Genomic DNA, 21,838 nt, shown 5'->3' with positions numbered 1-21,838 from the left:
AACCCGGGAGGCAGCCTCAAACCAGTTTTTGGGGGGCACATGGGGTGGTTGGCAGAGCCAAGGTGGGAACCAGAACCAGCTCCCTGTACTCACCGTGTGGAGTTGGTCACCATTCAGGTGCCATGTTTTGCAGTTTTACGCACCGTGTCTCCAGTGCGCCTCCACAGCCCGGTGCGTTCTGTGGCAGCTCCCTGCACTTGTCGTGCTAATGTGGGTATCTGTCCAGGATGGGTTGTGCCGTCTCAGCGCTCCTGGTCCCCAGTATGCCTCCAGGGTCCAGTATATCCTGCGCCGGCTCTACGCACTGTGTCCCCAGTGTGCCTTCACAGCCCTGTGCATCCTGTGCCAGCTCCCCACACTTGCCGTGTGAAGGTGGTCATTTGTCCAGGACGGTTGCGCCAGCTCTGCGCTCCAGACCCCCAGTGCGCCTCCATGGTCCAGTATATCCTGTGCCGGCTTCACGCACGCGGCCTCCAGTGCGTCTCCCCAGCCTGGTACGTCCTGTGCCAGCTCCACGCACCAGGCCTCCAGCGATGGTCTGCAGTCCAGAGCCTCCAGTGATGATCCGTGGCCCGGAGCCTCCAGGGATGATCCATGGCCCGGAGTCTCCAGTGATGACCCATGGCCCAGAGCCTCCAGTGATGATCCATGGCCTAGAGCCTCCAGTGATGATCCATGGCCTGGAGCCTCTAGAGACAATCCAAGGTCCGGAGCCTCCAGTGAGGGTTCCCAGTACAGAGCCTCCAGCGACGTTCTGCAGTCCAGAGCCTTCAGTGATGATCCATGACCCGGAGCCTCCAGTGATGATCCACGACCCGGAGCCTCCAGGGATGATCCTTGGCCCGGAGCCTCTAGAGACGATCCAAGGTCCGGTGCCTCCAGCGGGGGTTCCCAGTCCAGAGCCTCTGGCGACGATCCATGATCCGATTCCTCCGCCGACGATCCACGTCCAGAGTCCCCGGCAACAATCTACGGTCCAGAGTCCTTGGCGACGGTCTGGTTTCTCCGGCGACGATCCACGTTCCGGTTCCACGGAAGAGGAGGGATACGCGAGCGGAGCAGGGTCTACATCCCGAACCGGAGCCGCCACCGAGGCTAGATGCCCACCCGAACCCTCCCCCATAGAGTCAGGTTTTGCGGCCGGTGAACGCACCTTGGGGGGGTCCTGTCACGCCCTGACCTTAGAGAGCCTTTTGATTCTCTATTTTGGTTAGGTCAGGGTGTGACTAAGGTGGGTACTCTAGTTTTTTGTATTTCTATGTTGGCCTGGTATGGTTCCCAATCAGAGGCATCTGCACGTTCGTCCGACCATCCTTACAGTGACGAGCATTACATTGGGACACAAATGGAAAATGAAAGTGGATCGGTGATGGCTAGAAGGCTGGTGATGTCGACCACCGAACGCCGCCCGAACAAGGAGAGGGACCGACTTCGGTGGAAGTAGTGACACATTTCCTTTGGCCTACAGCTTCTAAACATCACAACAGTGATTACTAAACTTGATTTGGACTAAAATTTCAACTTCAACGAGTCTGCAAAATTGGACATCCTGCTTACTCCGGACGAGACCCTGATCCCTGGCAACCCTGATCCCCGGCAGCCGTGAGTCAAGCGAGCAGGCATCCTGACGAGATTACGTCGGTGATCAAATAGATCAACAAATAGACCAACAAACTGGATGAGCTCGAAAACTATCCTGTCAACGGGACCTGAATAACTGTAATATATGTTTCTCAGAGTCGTGGCTGAATGTGGATTTACATCGTGGATTTACATCTTGCTGATTTGTCTACACTCTTAGAAAACAAATGGTGCTATCTAGAACCTAAAAGGGTTATTTGGTTCTCCCCATAGGAGAACACTTTGAAGAACTATTTTTGTTTCCAGGTAGAACATTTTTGGGTTCCATATAGAACCCTTTCCACAGAGGGTTCTACATGGAACACAAAAATGTTCGACCTGGAACCAAAAATAATTCTACATAGAACCAAAAAGGGTGATCCTATGGGGACAGCCGAAGAACACTTTTGGATCCTCACCTGTGCAACTAGGAGGAACAAAACTCCAGTTCACCTATACTATACACATGAATAAAAGGCCCTCCCTTGCCCTCTCTTTGGCAAATCAGACCATACCTTTGTCCTCCTGCTTCCTGCCTACAAGCTAATACTCAAACAGGACCTACCAGAGACACGCTCAATATGGAAGTGGTCCGATTAAGTGGATGCTCAGCAACAGGACTGTTTCACTAGCACAGACTAGAATATGTTCCGGGATTCATCCAATAACATTGAGGAATTGACCACGTCTTTCACCGCTTCATTAATAAGTGCATCGCCGACATTGTCACCACAGTGACTTACAGACGTACCCCAACCAGAAGCCATGGATTACAGGCAACATCTGCACAGAGCTAAAGGCTAGAGCTTCCGCTTTCAAGGAACGAGACACTAATCCAGACGCATAAAGAAATTCTGCGACCACATCGAGATGAGCAATCAAACCGGAAACACGTCAATACAGGACTAAGGCTGAATCCTACTATGCTGGCTCTGAAGCGAGAAGCATGTGGCTGGGCTTGCAAACTATCATGGATTACAAAGGGAAATCCAGCCGCAAGCTGCCCAGTGACACAAGTCCACCAGACGAGCTACAGTAAGTTACTTCTATGCTCGCTTTTCTATTATCGCTCCTGATGCCTAGTCACTTTACCCCTCCCTATGGGACAGCAGGTAGCCTAGCGGTTAAGAGCGTTGGGCCAGTAAAGGTTGCTGTTTTGACTTCCTGAACTGGCAAAAGCAGTAAATTCTGCAGTTCTGCCCTTGAGCAAGGCAGTTAACCCACAACAACAACTGCTCCCGGGCGACGATTACGTCCATTTGTACAGCCCCACGTCCCTCTATGATTCAGAGGGGTTGAATTAAATGTAGAAGACACATTTCAGTTGAATGCATTCAGTTGTGCAACTGACTAGGTATCCCCCTTTCCCTTATATGTATGTACACAAACACCTCATTACCTCGTAGCCCTGCACATCGACTCTGTACTGTGGAACAGATGTTATTTTTACTCGTTATTGATATTCGTTATTCACTCTGTATTTATTCCTTGTGTCACTATTTCCCTCAAAACATTTATACAGTGTAAGTATTCAGACCCCTTTACCTATTTCGACATTTTGTTACGTTAAAGCCTTATTCTAATATGGAATAAAGAACAATTTCCCTCATCATTCTACACACGATACACCATAAAGACAAAGCAAAAACTGTTTTTTTACACAAGTATTCATAACCTTTGTTATGAGATTAGAAATTGAGCTCAGGTGTGTCATGTTTCCATTGATCGTCCTTAAAATGTGATTGGAGTCCACCTGTAGTAAATTCCTGTCTATATAAGGTCCCACAGTTGACTATTCATGTCAGAGAAAAAACCAAGCCATGACGATGAAGGAATTGTCTGTACAGCTCCGAGACAGGATTGGGTCTAGGCAAAGATTTGGGGAAGGGTACAAAACATTTCTGCAGCATTGAAGGTTCCCAAGAACACAGTGGCCTCCATCATTCTTAAATGGAAGAATGGAGCAATCGGAGGAGACATGCCTTGGTCAGGTAGGTGACCAAGAACTCTATGGTCTCTCTGACAGAGCTCCAGTGTTCCTCTATGGAGATGGGAGAACCTTCCAGATGGATAACCATCTCTGCAGCACTCCACCAATCAGGCCTTTATTGTAGAGTGGCCAGATGGAAGCCAGATGACAGCCAGCTTGAACTTTGCCAAAAAGGCACCGAAATGAGATTCTCTGTTCTGATGAAACCAAGATGGAAGTCTTTGGCCTCAATAGCCAAGTGTCACGTCTGGAGGTTACCTGGCACATCCCTACGATGAAGCATGGTGGTGGCAGCATAATGGTGTGGGGATGTTTTTCAGCTGCAGGGACTGGATGACTAGGCAGGATTGAGGGAACGATGAGAAAAGTAGAGAGAGATCCTTGATGAAAACCTGCTCCAGAGCGCTCAGGACCTCCCAACAGGACAACAACCCTAAGCACACAGCCAAGACAACGCAGGAGTGGCTTCGGGACAAGTCTCTGAATGTCCTTCAGTGGCCCAGCCAGAGGCAGGACAAACCCAATCGAACATCTCTGGAGAGACCTGAAAGTAGCTGTGCAGCAATGCTCCCCATCCAACCTCACAGAGCTTGAGAGGATCTGCAGAGAAGATGACAGAAACTCACCAAATACAAGTTTGCCAAGCTTGTTGCATCATACCTAAGAGGACTCGAGGCTGTAGTTGCTGCCAAGGTGCTTTAACAAAGTACTGAGTAAAAGGTCTTAATTCTTATGGAAATGTGATATTTCAGCTTACATTTTTTTACAAAAATGTATAAAAAACTGTTTTTGTATTTATTATTATGGAGAATTGTGTTTATATTGATGAGGGGGAAAAAACAATTGAATCCATTTTAGAATAAGGCTGTAATGTAACAACATGTGGGAAAAGTTTAAGGGTCTGAATACTTTCTGAATAGACTGTATTTTATCTTTAACTCTGCATTGTTGGAAAGGACCCGTTTAGTCAGCATTTCAACCCACCATCACTGTGTCTCATGTTAATACTACTCCTATACACAACCCACCATCACTGTCTCATGTTAATACTACTCCTAAACACAACCCACCATCACTGTCTCATGTTAATACTACTCCTATACACAACCCACCATCACTGTCTCATGTTAATACTACTCCTAAACACAACCCACCGTCACTGTGTTTCATGTTAATACTACTCCTATACACAACCACCATCACTGTCTCATGTTAATACTACTCCTAAACACAACCCACCATCACTGTCTCATGTTAATACTACTCCTATACACAACCCACCATCACTGTGTCTCATGTTAATACTACTCCTAAACACAAGCCACCATCACTGTGTCTCATGTTAATACTACTCCTAAACACAACCCACCATCACTGTGTCTCATGTTAACACTACTCCTAAACTCAACCCACCATCACTGTCTCATGTTAATACTACTCCTAAACACAACCCACCATCACTGTGTCTCATGTTAATACTACTCCTATACACAACCCACCATCACTGTCTCATGTTAATACTACTCCTAAACTCAACCCACCATCACTCTCTCATGTTAAACCTACTCCTAAACACAACCCACCATCACTGTGTCTCATGTTAATACTACTCCTAAACACAACCCACTATCACTGTCTCATGTTAAACCTACTCCTAAACACAACCCACCATCACTGTGTCTCATGTTAACACTACTCCTAAACTCAACCCACCATCACTGTCTCATGTTAAACCTACTCCTAAACACAACCCACCATCACTGTGTCTCATGTTAACACTACTCCTAAACTCAACCCACCATCACTGTCTCATGTTAAACCTACTCCTAAACACAACCCACCATCACTGTGTCTCATGTTAATACTACTCCTATACACAACCCACCATCACTGTCTCATGTTAATACTACTCCTAAACTCAACCCACCATCACTCTCTCATGTTAAACCTACTCCTAAACACAACCCACCATCACTGTGTCTCATGTTAATACTACTCCTAAACACAACCCACTATCACTGTCTCATGTTAAACCTACTCCTAAACACAACCCACCATCACTGTGTCTCATGTTAAACCTACTCCTAAACACAACCCACCATCACTGTGTCTCATGTTAACACTACTCCTAAACTCAACCCACCATCACTGTCTCATGTTAAACCTACTCCTAAACACAACCCACCATCACTGTGTCTCATGTTAATACTACTCCTATACACAACCCACCATCACTGTCTCATGTTAATACTACTCCTAAACTCAACCCACCATCACTCTCTCATGTTAAACCTACTCCTAAACACAACCCACCATCACTGTGTCTCATGTTAATACTACTCCTAAACACAACCCACTATCACTGTCTCATGTTAAACCTACTCCTAAACACAACCCACCATCACTGTGTCTCATGTTAATACTACTCCTAAACACAACCCACCATCACTGTGTCTCATGTTAATACTACTCCTAAACACAACCCACCATCACTGTGTCTCATGTTAATACTACTCCTAAACACAACCCACCATCACTGTGTCTCATGTTAATACTACTCCTAAACACAACCCACCATCACTGTGTCTCATGTTAACACTACTCCTAAACTCAACCCACCATCACTGTCTCATGTTAAACCTACTCCTAAACACAACCCACCATCACTGTGTCTCATGTTAATACTACTCCTAAACACAACCCACCATCACTGTGTCTCATGTTAATACTACTCCTAAACACAACCCACCATCATTGTGTCTCTTGTTAATCCTACTCCTAAAGCTCTTACGAAGCATTCATTCAATCGCTCAAAACTCTTACTTTAGGCCATTTTCAAAATGTCTCCACAACAATATGTTGATCTGAGAGCACTTAAAATGCACAAGTCTTTATGTGAAACCACATGTCCAACGTACACACACACACATGTACACACACACACACACACACACACACACACACACACACACACACACGTACGTACACACACACACACGCACTCACACTCATACACTCTCACACACACACGTACACGCACACGTACACGCACACTCACACACTCTCACACACTCACACACACACACACACACACACAGACAGTTATCATTGTCCCTGTTATACTATGACAGTGAACATGACCCTATTGAATGGAGATCTGGGTATTACTGGTATACTCTACTGATCATGTTTTAAACATGTACATGAATAAACTGAACTAAACTAAACACATGAAACCCCAGTCCAGGGTCAGTATTCACAATGTGTATCAGAGTAGGAGAGCTGATCTGGGATCAGTTTAGCCTTTTAGATCATAATTATATGGACCGTCTGAGACACTTTATGAATGCAGGCCCTGATGTAACAACCAAAACACAGTTCAATATAAACCACCAAGTACAAAGATACAGGAAGTCATGTGATGTTTGGCTAAAAACATCAAAACTAAAACTATATTTCAAGATATTGTCAAGTGTACTTACAGAGTGAAGTGAAGAGGAGAGGTCTTGTACAGTGAGTCAACTGTCTGGTAGTGAGTGAAAACCTGAAGTGTTGAAACATTATAAAAGCAGTCAGAACACAAGTAGTGGATGCAGAACTGTCCTTCCTGTTTATTAAAGACATTAACATCCACGACAACCAGACCAACACGCCAGAAAAGGGCTGTTACTGTAATAGAACAGAAATTGTGTAAAAGACAAGTCTGGGCATATATTTATTTTATGAAACAAATGTGTCAATTTTCACTGTGGTCTTTTATACTACATACAGAACTATGTAAACAATGTGTTGACTAAACTATTTATAACGTTAACATTTTAATGACCTACCTTGCCCTTCTGAGTTCTGTATATACAGGTCAAAGTTCCATGATGTTATTCAATTAGAACCCATTCCATTTAAACACCCATGACAATCACTGCTCATCGGCTGCATCAAAGTGGTGCTGAAGGTTCAGTGATCTAGACTAGAGCACCAATGGGTGGTCCTGGGAACCAAACCCATAACGTTGCAGGTGCCATGTTCTACCAACTGAGCTACAGAGGAACATGTTCTGTAAAGTCTAATGTGTATATACAGATTTCTGATATGACTCGGGAGGTCTGTCAGAGGACAGACAGGAAAGGAGAACAGGGAAGTGATACTGAGTGTGTGCATTTAAACCAACAAAACCACAACCCACCGTCACTGTCTCATGTTAATACTACTCCTAAACACAACCCACCATCACTGTGTCTCATGTTAATACTACTCCTAAACACAACCCACCATCACTGTGTCTCATGTTTATACTACTCCTAAACACAACCCACCATCACTGTGTCTCATGTTAATACTACTCCTAAACACAACCCACCATCACTGTGTATCATGTTAATACTACTCCTAAACACAACCCACCATCACTGTGTCTCATGTTAATACTACTCCTAAACACAACCCACCGTCACTGTCTCATGTTTATACTACTCCTAAACACAACCCACCATCACTGTGTCTCATGTTAATACTACTCCTAAACACAACCCACCATCACTGTGTCTCATGTTAATACTACTCCTAAACACAACCCACCATCACTGTGTCTCATGTTAATACTACTCCTAAACACAACCCACCATCACTGTCTCATGTTAATACTACTCCTAAACACAACCCACCATCACTGTGTCTCATGTTAATACTACTCCTAAACACAACCCACCATCACTGTGTCTCATGTTAATACTACTCCTAAACACAACCCTCCATCACTGTGTCTCATGTTAATACTACTCCTAAACACAACCCACCATCACTGTCTCATGTTAATACTACTCCTAAACACAACCCACCATCACTGTGTCTCATGTTAATACTACTCCTAAACACAACCCACCATCACTGTGTCTCATGTTAATACTACTCCTAAACACAACCCTCCATCACTGTGTCTCATGTTAATACTACTCCTAAACACAACCCACCATCACTGTGTCTCATGTTAATACTACTCCTAAACACAACCCACCATCACTGTGTCTCATGTTAATACTACTCCTAAACACAACCCACCATCACTGTGTCTCATGTTAATACTACTCCTAAACACAACCCACCATCACTGTGTCTCATGTTAATACTACTCCTAAACACAACCCACCATCACTGTGTCTCATGTTAATACTACTCCTAAAGCTCTTACGAAGCATCCACCTAATCACTGTTACTTTCAGTCTTACTTTAGGTCATTTTCAAACAAGTCTCCACAACAATCTATTGCTTTCAGAGTCCTTAAAATACCATGCTAAAGTATTATATGTGTAACCACATGTACAATACTGTATCCGATTAAATACGCAGAACTACATCTACAGAGTATACTGTAAATAACAGAAAAACAAAACATACATTACAATAGCATCGCCATGCACATAACAGGATACAGAAGTTCATGGAAACAAACAAATGATAAAATAAACATATTTTAAGATATCATCAAGCATACTTACAGAGTGAAGGGGAGATGTGTTGCAAGTTAACTTACTGGAAGTCTATATAAATAGACACTGAGTGTGAGGTTTGATGTCTGGTTGACACAACATTGAAGCAGTCAGGGACAATAGAGTTGAATAGAGGGCGTACTTGCTTCAAAGCCCATTTTAGCATGACTAAAGCCATTGAATACACCATTTCAGTTGGTATACCGACTGTTATTAAACTTATGGAAGTTGAAGATATGAACTACTTTAATATGGAAATAGCCCTCAATGGTGCTGCTCATTCTGCTCCAGAAGACATCATGACAAAGATGTCAAGATGTACCTTCTATCCAACTCTATGTCAGGGACCAAGAAGCTTATGCAGAGAAGGCTTCCTTCAGCAGTCACTCAGACAGTGTTCGAGAACATCAAAACTGATGTATCATGGGTAAATTGTGACTGACTGAATGATCTATAAATAATATTGAGTAGTTATTCATCATGCAAGGTGATTTGTAGATCTCGACTGCCTATAAAGTCAGCTGCTATGTCGAACACTCCCACATTTACAAAAATCCCATTCAAGTCACGGGACTGATATTAAGATTTCTCTCATCATGTTCAAATCATCTAGAAGTGACTTTGTTGTCCTTCACAACACATTTTTTTTTACTTTTGATTGATTTCGAAATGATGTGCGAGAAATGCCTCTTATCAGTCACATGACGAATGGGATTTGTGCCACGAATGCTAAAACGTTAGCAGGTGGAAACAGTGTCAGGGGAAACTAAACCAAAGCAGGGACTGATGTCACCATGTTCATAGACTGCTAAAAGGGAAGGGAAACCAATGTGTCATTTTGTAACTTGGGTGAACCTTCATTATATTATAACAATATATTAGCAAGAGAATAGAGTGTAAGGACTAGCTTTGGTTTGGGGCCATAGCTCTTTTGTCCAGGTTCTGTGGTGGTTCTCTTCTCTCCAGGTTCTGTGGTGGTTCTCTTCTCTCCAGGTTCTGTGGTAGTTCTCCTTCCTCCAGATTCAGTGGTGGTTCTCTTCCCTCCAGGTTCTGTGGTGGTTCTATCAGTCCAGGTTCTGTGGTGGTTCTCTCCCCTGGATGGTCTGATATACGGAGTGCTGAGCGTCTCTCTGAAGAGATGTGAACGTGTCACTGTGGGGGATTTTCACACTCAGAGAGACAGCGACAAAGGAAACACAGTATGAGCACTTTACACACTGCTCTATAGCATTCTCTCTTACTTCTACTTTCTGTGTTCATCTCTCTCTGTCACCCACTCACACACACAAACACAAATATTATATACAAAATAAACACATATGAATATGTTATAACATACCTACTGCCAGAGTGTCTGGTCCTCATTTTCAGTGGTGTGTGTGTCCCAGTTAGGGTCATGATGGACACTCTGGAGAGAGAGCTGTGTCAAGGTACAGGGAAAATAGTAGAAAGAGACTATTGTGACACAGTAAAAAATAAAAGCAGTAACTTATCAACAGGTAGTGTGTTGATAGAATGACCATCTGTAGAGCATCTATCCAGACTATCCAAATAAAGTGACTAAAAAACTATCACTGTAAATCCCTTTATCACTTAGTATTCACTCTAATGCACAGATGGAAGAAATCCTATGTTATACAGACAAACACAAACCAAGACATTTAACTGAACTAAATGGAATTCAACAGTTTAGCTTAATTGCATGTAACTGTGAATGGAAACCACAGAAAGGACCTAAGTGTTACTCAGTGAGGTGTGAAAGACAACTATTCCAGAAAAGAAGAAGCCCCTAACAGACGATGTCACTGAACACACAGAATAACATTACTAAAACATTATGAATGAGACCATACCTGCTACAGACCACATACCTGCTACAGACCAGAGAAAGACCCACAACACACTTCCTGCTGTTCTCAAGGACATTGTTGCATCTCCCACCCTGCAGTCGTAGAAACATAAAAAACAACTCACTCTATAGCTGGTGAATAACTCCACCTGATCCATTAAAACAGTCCAGGTTCCATATTCACAAAGTGTCAAAAATGTAAGTAAAAGTAAAATTATACAGTACATATATATATATCTAATGATCTTGTCAACCGTACTTTCAGAGTGAAGGGGGGAGGTCTTGTACAGTGAGTCAATTTACTGTCGTAGCTGTGCATAGAAACAAGAAGTGTGATTTTAGTGACTGACACATTGTGAAAGTAGCCTAGTCAGGCATTTAAGACAATCACATGCATCAACAGCATGTCAGAAAGGGATGTACTGGATGTACTGATAAAGACTGCACAGCTATTTACATTTCTTCATTTGAGGAGTGGGCCTACATTTTTTAATGGGGCAAAATGCAGCCCATTTTCAACATAGTCTTTTCTTTAAATACAGATCCACAACAAAGTGTTGACTGTTCTATATGGTTTCTTAATGTGTTTCCTCACAAGATTTGACCCATCACTCCTCATCATCTCCATCAAAGTGCTCCTGAAGGTTCCAGTGTTCTAGACTAGAGCTCCCCCTACTGGCATCTCAACATTACTGCAGCCTCCAGTCTCTCTTCATATGTCCCAATCATGTCCTCATCCACTTGGATCAATAACAAAATATCAAACTGGTAATAAGGTGCCTGAGACTGAGGTCCCGATTCCCAACCCTTTACCAAGTGTGCAAGTTCACTCTTCCCGTCATGGATTTAAAGGTATGAGACTGGTGTGAACATTGGAGTTTCCATATTTGTTAGCTGAATCCATATCAGTGGAACAGGCAAAGCTGAAATCTTTGCCCTATACACATTCTATGTCTTTGCCAGGGGTCATGGAAATGGACAAGGGATTCACATTTTCTCAAAATGTATTTTCTTCAATGTTTTTTTTCTTCTGTGATTGACACTCAACTAGTGAATTCAGACAATCCGATCAGAGAGCGAAACATGCAAATCTACGACGTTTACAAGGTCTACTTCGGGGAAGAAGTGGGCGGAGTCAGGTCTACTTCGGGGGAGAAGTGGGCGGGGTCAGGGCTACTTCGGGGAAGAGGTGGGCGGAGTCAGGTCTACTTCGGGGAAGAAGTGGGCAGAGTCAGGTCTACTTCGGGGAAGAGGTGGGCGGAGTCAGGTCTACTTCGGGGGAGAAGTGGGCGGGGTCAGGGCTACTTCGGGGAAGAGGTGGGCGGAGTCAGGTCTACTTCGGGGAAGAAGTGGGCAGAGTCAGGTCTACTTCGGGGAAGAGGTGGGCGGAGTCAGGTCTACTTCGGGGAAGAGCTGGGCGGAGTCAGGTCTATTTCGGGGAAGAGGTGCGCGGAGTCAGGTCTACTTCGGGGAAGAAGTGGGCAGAGTCAGGTCTACTTCGGGGAAGAGGTGGGCGGAGTCAGGTCTACTTCGGGGAAGAAGTGGGCGGAGTCAGGTCTACTTTGGGGAAGAAGTGGGCGGAGTCAGGGGAGAATTCAAACAAAAGATGGCAGCAGATAAAGATACAAATGAAAATAAACAAAATAAAATGTCAAATAACATTTGAAAATGTAAAGAAATGTAGACAGAATAAACCAACCATGTAAAGATACTGTGTAATTAAGAGATGATGTTGGACTGGCATATGAATTCAGTGAACTAGCCATCTCAGTTGGCTTGTTAGCTACATGAAGCAGACGTTGTTCAGTGATACCGAAAGCTAGCTAGCCAGCTAGAAGTTAACTCTGTTACCTCTGACAATCAAGTGAAGTGACTTCCATAAACTGGCATTTTTGTGCATCACACAGCTGCTCTGGACAAAGTGATTGTGAACTATACGGTGCTTTGCTGCTGAATTACAGCAACCTATTTATGATTTGTTTACACTTCACACATTAGTAATGTTTTGATAAAAGTAATAAGAAACATTGCATCAAGCAGATTTATTTCCTGAATTTTGAGGCAAAATTGTGATATAAATTTGTCATAAAAACATTTAAACAAATATATTTTTTAAAATCTAGCAAACTCTATATAATGTGTATAGAAACAAATTTAATTTATTTGGGTAACAGACAACCAAATTTACTAAAAAATGTTTTAAGCTGGTAGCATGATACCCAAGAAAGACTCGCTGCCAATGGTGCTTTAACAAAGTACTGAGTAAAGGGTCTGTATACTTATGTAATGTGATACTTCCATTTTGTATTTTTAATCAATTTGCAAACCTTTCTAAATACCTGTTTTTGCTTTGTCATTATGGGGTATTGTGTGTAGATTGATGAGGGGAAAACAACTATTTATTCAATTTTAGAATAAGGCTGTAACATAACAAAATGTGGATAAAGTCAAGGGGTCTGAATACTTTCTGAATGCACTGTATATTATTAGATACTATTATAAACAGGTAGTTTAGGTCCTGGATGATGATTTGCTGAATAAGCATTTCATTTCACATTCAGTATATCAGACAATAGAACACTGGTATGACACCAACATATTTGCTTACTTTCTATTTATGTTGGTAACCAGTTTATAATAGCAATATGGCCCTCGGGCTTGTAGTTTATGGTCAATATACCACGGCTAAGGGCTGTATCAAGGCACTCTGCGTTGTGCAGAACAACAGTCATTAGCCGTGGTACAGTATATAGGCCAATATACCACAGCTAACGGCTGTATACAGGAACTCTGCGTTGTGTCGTGCTTAAGAACAGTCCTTAGCCGTGGTACAGTATATAGGCCAATATACCACAGCTAAAAGCTGTATACAGGAACTCTGCGTTGTGTCGTGCTTAAGAACAGTACTTAGCCGTGGTACAGTATATAGGACAATATACCACAGCTAAGGGCTGTATCCAGGAACTCTGCGTTGTGTCATGCTTAAGAACAGTCCTTAGCCGTGGTACAGTATATAGGCCAATATAACACAGCTAACGGCTGTATACAGGAACTCTGCGTTGTGTCGTGCTTAAGAACAGTCCTTAGCCGTGGTACAGTATATAGGCCAATATACCACAGCTAACGGCTGTATACAGGAACTCTGCGTTGTGTCGTGCTTAAGAACAGTCCTTAGCCGTGGTACAGTATATAGGCCAATATAACCACAGCTAACGGCTGTATACAGGAACTCTGCGTTGTGTCGTGCTTAAGAACAGTCCTTAGCCGTGGTACAGTATATAGGACAATATACCACACCCCCTCTGACCTTATTGCTTAATTATACCACTTAGTTATTACATACGGGTCCAGATATACAAGGTCTTCTTGGTTCTGGGTTTGTTGTTTTCAGTTCTTGGTTCTGGGTTTGTTGTTTTCAGTTCTTGGTTTTGGGTTTGTCAGGTCTTCTTGGTTCTGGGTTTGTTGTTTTCAGTTCTTGGTCCTGGGTTTGTTGTTTTCAGTTCTTGGTTTTGGGTTTGTCAGGTCTTCTTGGTTCTGGGTTTGTTGTTTTCAGTTCTTGGTTTTGGGTTTGTCAGGTATTCTTGGTTCTGGGTTTGTTGTTTTCAGTTCTTGTTTCTGGGTTTGTCAGGTCTTCTTGGTTCTGGGTTTGTTGTGTTCAGTTCTTGGTTCTGGGTTTGTTGTTTTCAGTTCTTGGTTCTGGGTTTGTTGTATTCAGTTCTTGGTTCTGGGTTTGTTGTATTCAGTTCTTGGTTCTGGGTTTGTTGTATTCAGTTCTTGGTTCTGGGTTTGTTGTGTTAAGGACTTCTTGGTTCTGGGTTTGTTGACTGTACTGTAGAGAACAGAGGGATCCTCCTCAGCTGCTTGTACCACCGTGGACCTGGAGAAAGAAACATTAAACTGAATGTGAGTCCCAAATGGCACCCTACTCCATTTTTGCCTGCACTCCTTTAGACCAGTAGTGAACTAAATAGGGAATAGGGTGCCATTTGGAATGCAAGCAGAGCAGTTACTCAAAACCATCATCACATCACATCCCTCCTTCATTATAGACACGTCATAGTAACTGTCTTGAGATGTAAATTGTTGAGTTTGTAGTTTCAGGAAATGCCATTTGGCCTGAAGAATGGCCCTGGAACCTTTTAGACATTAAAACTGCAACTTTTCAAAATGTTCACTGTCACACCATAGTATGCCCCTAGAGTTCACCATAGAGTTCAATGAAATGTCACTTGACATGAAGATTTCTCCTTCAACCCTCAGATAGTGATGGAGGGAGTTATCAGGGAGCAATGAGGGGTCACTAGGGGTCAACTGTTGTCCTTATTTTAATGGCATGCTTGTCCTCTCCTCCAATAAGCAGCAGCATATGAATGGCCTTGATGCTGTCTGTGTTCACATGTTCAAAATAGAAGACTCTATGTTGTTGTAATGGCAGAATATGCTCACCAGGTGGCAGCACTGGGAAGGTTGAAATTCAAAGCAGCGTACTGGACATCCTCATCCTCTTTCTGGGGTTGAGGCAGCTGGACGGTGGAGTAGAGAGGCACTTCCTGGTTTTTTAAGCGAGAGTGAACATCACTGGCATAGTGAACATCATCCTGGTCGACGGTGGCCGCTGTCTGTGCTGCAGTAGAGGTGAAGGCCATGCCTGAGATGTTGTCATACACTGGACTAGAGTCTCCCTGATGGAGAGAGAGAACAGACAACATAAATAGACCTGGGGACAGACAGCATGAAGAGTGGAAATGTCCCACAAAGCAATAAAGACAATCCTACATCTGTTTCAACAGACCTGTCCATTGCCTGCTGTGTGTCTTGTGTCAGAGGTGGTTTTGGAGACCTTCTTCCTGTTTTGTAAATGAATGAGTGAATGAATATATTAATGAAGTAATGAAGATAATAAAGTGAAATAATCTTTAAAATATGCACTTTCACTCACCTGAACCACATGAGTCCAGAGAGACATGAAGCCAGTATGACACCCAGAACAACCACTATGATTCCTACAGCTGCAGTTAGAACTGAGGTCTGTTTCCCTAAAAGATAATATAGATGATATGAGTACAGGTTATTATGAAGTGAAAACGAACATACAGCAAAACAGGACATTAATGTAATACTTGTATATAGAAGCCCATGTATAGTTAAAAACCAAAGTGTAATAAGGCAAACTAGAAGAAGATCACCTTGAAACATCATTTCTTATTGAACATCATTTTGTATTGAAGATGTAACTTTACCTGCTACAATGATCATCAGAGCTGTAGAGTTATTAGATCCTCTTCCATTCTGGGCCTCACAGTAATATTCTCCTCTGTCCTCAGAGATGATGTTAGTGATGCTGTAACTCTGTCCTGATGCTTTTGGTGAGGTTACGTTCTTCTTGTACCAGGTGTATTTGTCCACAGGTGGGTTGGCATCACTGCTGCAGGTCAGAGTCACTGAACTGCCCTCCACTATTTCACCAGAGGGACTGACTGACACTGAGGTGTTCCTTGGGCCATCTAGTGTAAAATACATTGTATTTATTTATAGCAACATTTGTGTTTAGTTGAAATAATTTATAAATTATAATAAATTATTAATTCAGAGCAAAAGAAAATGTGAAACAGAATCACAATAAATAATGATGACATTGTGGTAATGCACATTCAGGGAAATGGATGAGTCACGATCGTGTGGAGAGACGGACCAAGGCGCAGCATGAGTGGAGTTCTACATCTTTATTTTTAGTGAAACTTACAATAAACCAAGAAACTAACAACGCCGACAGTACTGAGGTGCAACATGAACTCACTCAAAAACAATATCCCACAAAGAAGGTGGGATAAAGGGCTTCCTGAATATGATCCCCAATTAGAGGCAACAATTACCAGCTGCCTCTAATTGGGAACCGCACAAACCAGCCACATAGAAAATAAATGACTAGAACTCCCCCCTAGTCACGCTCTGACCTAAACACCATAGAGAACCGAGGCCTTTCTATGGCCAGGGAGGGACAGGATGTTACACACTAAAATATGTATTGATAGATATATTTATGTGTAAAACATTCTATTCTAAATGCAAGTATCAACGTTGTCAGTATATCAAACTGGACATTAAAATCCCCAATGTACTTACATGTGACAATGAGAGTCTCTTCAGCAGAGGGGAGATCCTCATGTCCTTCTACAGAACAGGAGTATCTGCCTGTATCCTCACTGCTGACTGAGAACAGGATATAGACAGGAGAGGAGGTGTTGCTGTTTGGTAGAGACTGTCCATTCTTATACCAACTGTAGGCTGTGATGGGGTCCAGTGTACATTTGGTTCTACATCTCAGTGTGACTCTCTCCCCCTCTGACACAGATGTAGGATCCATCTCCAACACAACATCTGGAGTAATAGGAACCACATCATTATTCTCCTCCTATATATGTCCTCTTATGTGAAATATTATATCTTTTTTCCCTGTTACATAACACTGCAGTGTCTGCATGACTGCCCTTAAATAAGGTAATTACGGTCATTAATTTGATATATTTAGACAGGACAGTCAACTCTGTAATAATTTCCACTGTTTTCCAGGAAGTCCTGGGTTCCATAGAATCAATAAAACAGATTAAAACACAACATTCTCATTAGCATACATGAAAAACAACACATTACAGTTATCTTGATATGTGTCATAGATGTGAAATGTGTGACAGATTACCTGTGACAGTCAGAGAGACAGGTGAGCCAGAAAACTTTCCTCCAGATGTTATGAATCTGAACCTGAACCCAGCAGAGTCACTCAATCTCAGGTCTGTGATTCTCAGGGTACAGTCACTCTCCTTATCCCCAAGGTACTCTATATGACCCTCATACCCTGGCACTGAGCTCAGATCTTCAGCCTCCAGACCAGACCATTTAGTAAACCAGAAAGCTTGTTTGATCTCATGATAACTGGGATATGTGTAAGAGCAGGAAATGTCCACTGTTGACCCCTTCAAGGTACAGATACTCTGATGGGTGTAAGTCACACTCCAACACTTCTGACCTGAAATACAAGACAATATAACACCTTTATAAAATTCTTAATTACAATATCTACTGTATACACTTATGCTGTTACGTTCCCCAGCAAGAAAACCTCAAATGTAACCAAAACACAAATGGGAATTAATAAAAGAGTCACTGACAAAGACAAAAATGAGACCAGTGGGCTCTGAAAGACACTCATGGGGTAGTCCATTGAAAATGTACTAGCAACAACTGGAACAAAACATGTTCCACAGTGAGATTCAACAAAGACCAAGAAGAGGCAAACAAAATAAAACCCCAAGTTGTAACACATTCTGACTAACGAGTGACACCAATCAGGGAACCTCACCTCCAAGTGTCAATGAAAACAACAACACAACAATGTTTAAATCATATGCTGTGAAAGTAACCAGGAAGTGACTATCAGCTTTGTAGTTTATAAACTTTTCATGGGTCTTCACAGTGCTCAAAAACAGACGTGCAATGGTGTAAAGCACAACAAAAGTAATGAAATGTATTTTGAAGAAGTAAATTCATCCATTGACTGCATTTTCATGAATTTGATTATACACTGCTCAAAAAAATAAATGGAACACTAAAATAACACATCCTAGATCTGAATGAATGAATTATTCTTATTAAATACTTTTTTCTTACATAGTTGAATGTGCTGACAACAAAATCACACAAAAATTATCAATGGAAATCAAATTTATCAACCCATGGAGGTCTGGATTTGGAGTCACACTCAAAATTAAAGTGGAAAACCACACTACAGGCTGTTCCAACTTTGATGTAATGTCCTTAACCTCTTACACCTATGGTGGCGCTATTTCATTTTTGGAAGAAAAACGTTCCCGTTTTAAACAAGATATTTTGTCACAAAAAGATGCTCGACTATGCATATAATTGCTACTGTTCGAAAGAAAACACTCTGACGTGTCCAGAAATACAAATATCTTCTCTGTGCGTGCCCTTTAACGTGAGCTTCAGGCAAAACCAAGATGACTTGGCATCCAGGAAATGACAAGGATTTTTGAGGCTCTGTCTTTCATGATCTCCTTATATGGCTGTGAACGCAAGAGGAATGAGTCTACCCTTTCTGTCGTTTCCCCAAGGTGTCTGCAGCATTGTGACGTATTTGTAGGCAGATCATTGGAAGATTGACCATAAGAGACCACATTTACCACGTGTCCGCCCGGTGTCCTGCGCCGAAATTGGTGCGCAAAAGTCACCTGCCAGTATTTTTCCATGGGGCACAGAGAGAGAAGCAAGCTTCCACGAACTGCATGTCAATGAAGAGATATGTGAAAAAACACCTTGAGGATTGATTCCAAACAACGTTTGCCATGTTTCGGTCGATATTATGTAGTTAATCCGGAAAAAGTTTCACGTTGTAGGTGACTGCATTTTCGGTTCGTTTCGGTAGCCAGGCGCAATGTAGAAAACGGAACGATTTCTCCTACACACAGACGCTTTCAGGAAACACTGCGCATCTGGTATGTGGCTGGGAGTCTTTTTATTTGCGATTTTCAGAAATCGTTAACGTTGCGTTATGCTAATGAGCCTGAGGCTTAGTCACAATCCCGGATCCGGGATGGGGAGTTTCAAGAGGTTTTAAGTACCTTTGAACGGGGTCTGGTAGTATGTGCCAGACACACCAGTTTGTTTCAAGAACTCTAACGCTGCTGGGGTTTTCATGCTGAAAAATTCCCTTGTGAATCAAGAATGGTCAAAAATGCTTTCTCTGTATACTGAGATATATATATATATGCAGGCCTAGCTAGCTAACCTACTTTGTGCCACTGCCCACAAAGGAAATGGACATCTTCAGCCACCCCCTCACTTCATATACACACAGCTCTTCTCACCTCTCACTGTCACACTACTGCTTAGGAGAATATGTCAAAACAACAGTCAGAAAGCTAAGTAACTAACTCCTCTCAGGGGTTTGATGGTTGACTTGTTCATTAGACAGTTGAAGCTCAGTCTCAGCCGGCAGCTAGCCACATAACTGACATATCTATAAGGGACTATTTATCAGTTGTGCACTCGATCATTCTCTGAGGGACTGTTTTTGTTCATTTGGGTGAAACGGCAGGAGTCGATGGACGGTTAAAAAAACAAATATTTTTTCCGGCATCTCACAAACAGTGTCAGCAGCGTCTCTAGACTATTTTCCTACTGAGCCGACTGAGAGCTGAGGTAGTTTTTTCACGTCTCATGCCCTCGGCCTGTGCCTGAGTGTGTTCCCTAACCGTGTGAGAACACTAAACTACCTACTACATAACACTCTATATTAAGTTGAGAGTTGCAATTGGAACATTGCATTCCAATGTTCGTGTCCAGTGTTCCCTACAGTTCCTGTGACACAAATGTTTTTTAGTCAGAATAAGAAAGCTACAGATGCTTTAAAGATCAAATATGTTTTTGTCACTGACATTTCATTGTGTTTGAATGTATGACAAACATATTTATTACTGAATGGGAAGAGTAAAACTGGAAATTGTACTGTAAAATGATTTTATCATTTTTGGGGTCAATTCATGACAATTAATATACTGTAGTAAATGTCCCCTATTGATCCCTTTCATGATCTCTTTGTTTTGAGGTGTTTCTCACATACTGTGAAAGTGGACACTGAGCACTGAAACATTCTATTTTGTCGAGGTGTTTTCAGAAATACTTCATAAAACAGAGAGGAAATGTCCATTTCAACACCTTTATTTAAAAATGAATGATGAAAATCTCTATTGGCAACTAAGCTCACGAGGCATTTGCAAGTTATATTCTTTAAGATTCAGAGACATAGGGCCATGCATTATCATGTCTCAGGATCTTAAATTGCCAATAAAAAATGAAATTGTGTTAGTTGTCCATAGCTTATGCCTGCCCCTACCATAACGGTTAGAGTGTTGGGCCAGTAACCGAAAGGCTGCTGGATTAAATCTCCGTGCTGACAAGGTAGAAACCTGTCATTACGCTCCGGAACAAGGCAGTTACCCCACGGTTCCTAGGCGTTCATTGTAAATTAGAATTTGTTCTTAACTGACTTGCCTAGTTAAATAAATGTATGTAAAAAAACAATAATTAATATACAATTAAAAACACTGCCACCACAACGTTGACAAAAGCAAACCGCTCACAAACAGGATGCCATACCCAATACTGTTTTAACCGTTATTAATCTGTGAAGAGCACTTCAGCGTGCCATCGAAGGTGATCATTGCCCTCTGAAGTCCGTTACAACACCAAAGAGCAGTCAGTTCAAGACCCTGGTGAAGACGACGAGCAAAAAGATACGTTACCCTGAGACAGCTTCTGACACATTTTTTGGTGGAAACCCAGAGTTTCATCAGGTGTCCGGAAGTCTCAGACCATCCCACATGTGAAGATGCCGGATGTGGAAGTCCTGGGCTGACGTGGTTACACGTAGTTGTGAGGACGGTTCTCTGAAACTACTTTGGTGGCGGCTTATGGTGGAAAAATAAACATTCAATTCTCTAGCAATCTGGTTATAAGAATGGAGGCACAGATGTGATTGAGAGATAAGATGACGTACGTGTCACTGTCAGTCTGACTACATCACTCCATTTAGAATCCTGCTGCTGATGTGATCCCAGACAACTGTAGTCACCACTGTGGGAAAACTCAGCTGCACTGCACTCAGACTCCTCCCCCCTGTATGACACATCTGAGAGTGACAGACTCTCCACTGAATATCTGGGAGCAGATATCTGTATGGTCAGAACAGCCTTAGCCACTCCTGCACAAAATCAAACCAGGATGATACAATTGCCTTTCACATGTTATTTCGAGACGCAAAAACTCAAAATATGTCCAGCCAAAATCAACTTTAAGAGATGGAGGCTTGATGAAGTGAACAAA

General features: G+C 42.4%; 2 protein-coding genes across 10 annotated transcripts in view; both read right to left on the bottom strand.

Moving 5' to 3' along the window:
* LOC135531156 (B-cell receptor CD22-like) overlaps window positions 1-11,260 on the bottom strand; it is a 25,349-nt gene extending 14,089 nt beyond the window's left edge. The window contains exons 1-5 of one of the 9 annotated variants that reach the window (XM_064959277.1): window positions 11,168-11,208; window positions 10,965-11,035; window positions 10,433-10,513; window positions 7,441-10,263; window positions 7,093-7,154 (exon numbers count right to left, since the gene is read on the bottom strand). Coding sequence is in view for 7 of the 9 variants with exons in the window: in XM_064959271.1 (XP_064815343.1) it covers window positions 7,093-7,240 (148 nt within the window). In the remaining 2 variants the exon portion in view is untranslated. Of the gene's footprint in view, window positions 1-7,092; window positions 10,264-10,432; window positions 10,514-10,964; window positions 11,036-11,067; window positions 11,137-11,167 lie in introns of those variants that run through there. The other 8 variants (XM_064959278.1, XM_064959271.1, XM_064959270.1 and 5 more) reach the window with 8 other exon arrangements.
* A 919-nt stretch (window positions 11,261-12,179) lies between these two features.
* Window positions 12,180-17,908, bottom strand: LOC135531153 (B-cell receptor CD22-like). The gene is made up of 9 exons (XM_064959266.1): window positions 17,640-17,908; window positions 17,066-17,320; window positions 16,183-16,446; window positions 15,882-15,978; window positions 15,735-15,789; window positions 15,389-15,624; window positions 14,745-14,819; window positions 12,440-12,499; window positions 12,180-12,243 (listed from the first exon to the last, which is right to left on the bottom strand). Exons 2-9 carry the CDS (start codon window positions 17,304-17,306, stop codon window positions 12,180-12,182), a joined length of 1,092 nt encoding a protein of 363 aa, XP_064815338.1. The 5' UTR covers window positions 17,307-17,320; window positions 17,640-17,908.
* Between the last annotated feature and the right edge of the window lie 3,930 nt (window positions 17,909-21,838).

Source organism: Oncorhynchus masou, unplaced genomic scaffold, assembly GCF_036934945.1.
Source record: "Oncorhynchus masou masou isolate Uvic2021 unplaced genomic scaffold, UVic_Omas_1.1 unplaced_scaffold_1533, whole genome shotgun sequence".
NCBI lineage: Eukaryota > Metazoa > Chordata > Actinopteri > Salmoniformes > Salmonidae > Oncorhynchus > Oncorhynchus masou.
This window is presented reverse-complemented; position numbering and strand designations above follow the sequence as displayed.

Bases quoted from the DNA above. Each gene is read 5' to 3' on its own strand.
- LOC135531153 (XM_064959266.1), bottom strand. From the start codon at position 17,306: ATGGATCCTACATCTGTGTCAGAGGGGGAGAGAGTCACACTGAGATGT. The intron at 15,979-16,182 runs GTAAAGTTACAT...ATTATCTTTTAG, and splicing joins TCTGATGATCATTGTAGCAG to GGAAACAGACCTCAGTTCTA. The intron at 15,790-15,881 runs GTGAGTGAAAGT...TTTACAAAACAG, and splicing joins TCTGGACTCATGTGGTTCAG to GAAGAAGGTCTCCAAAACCA.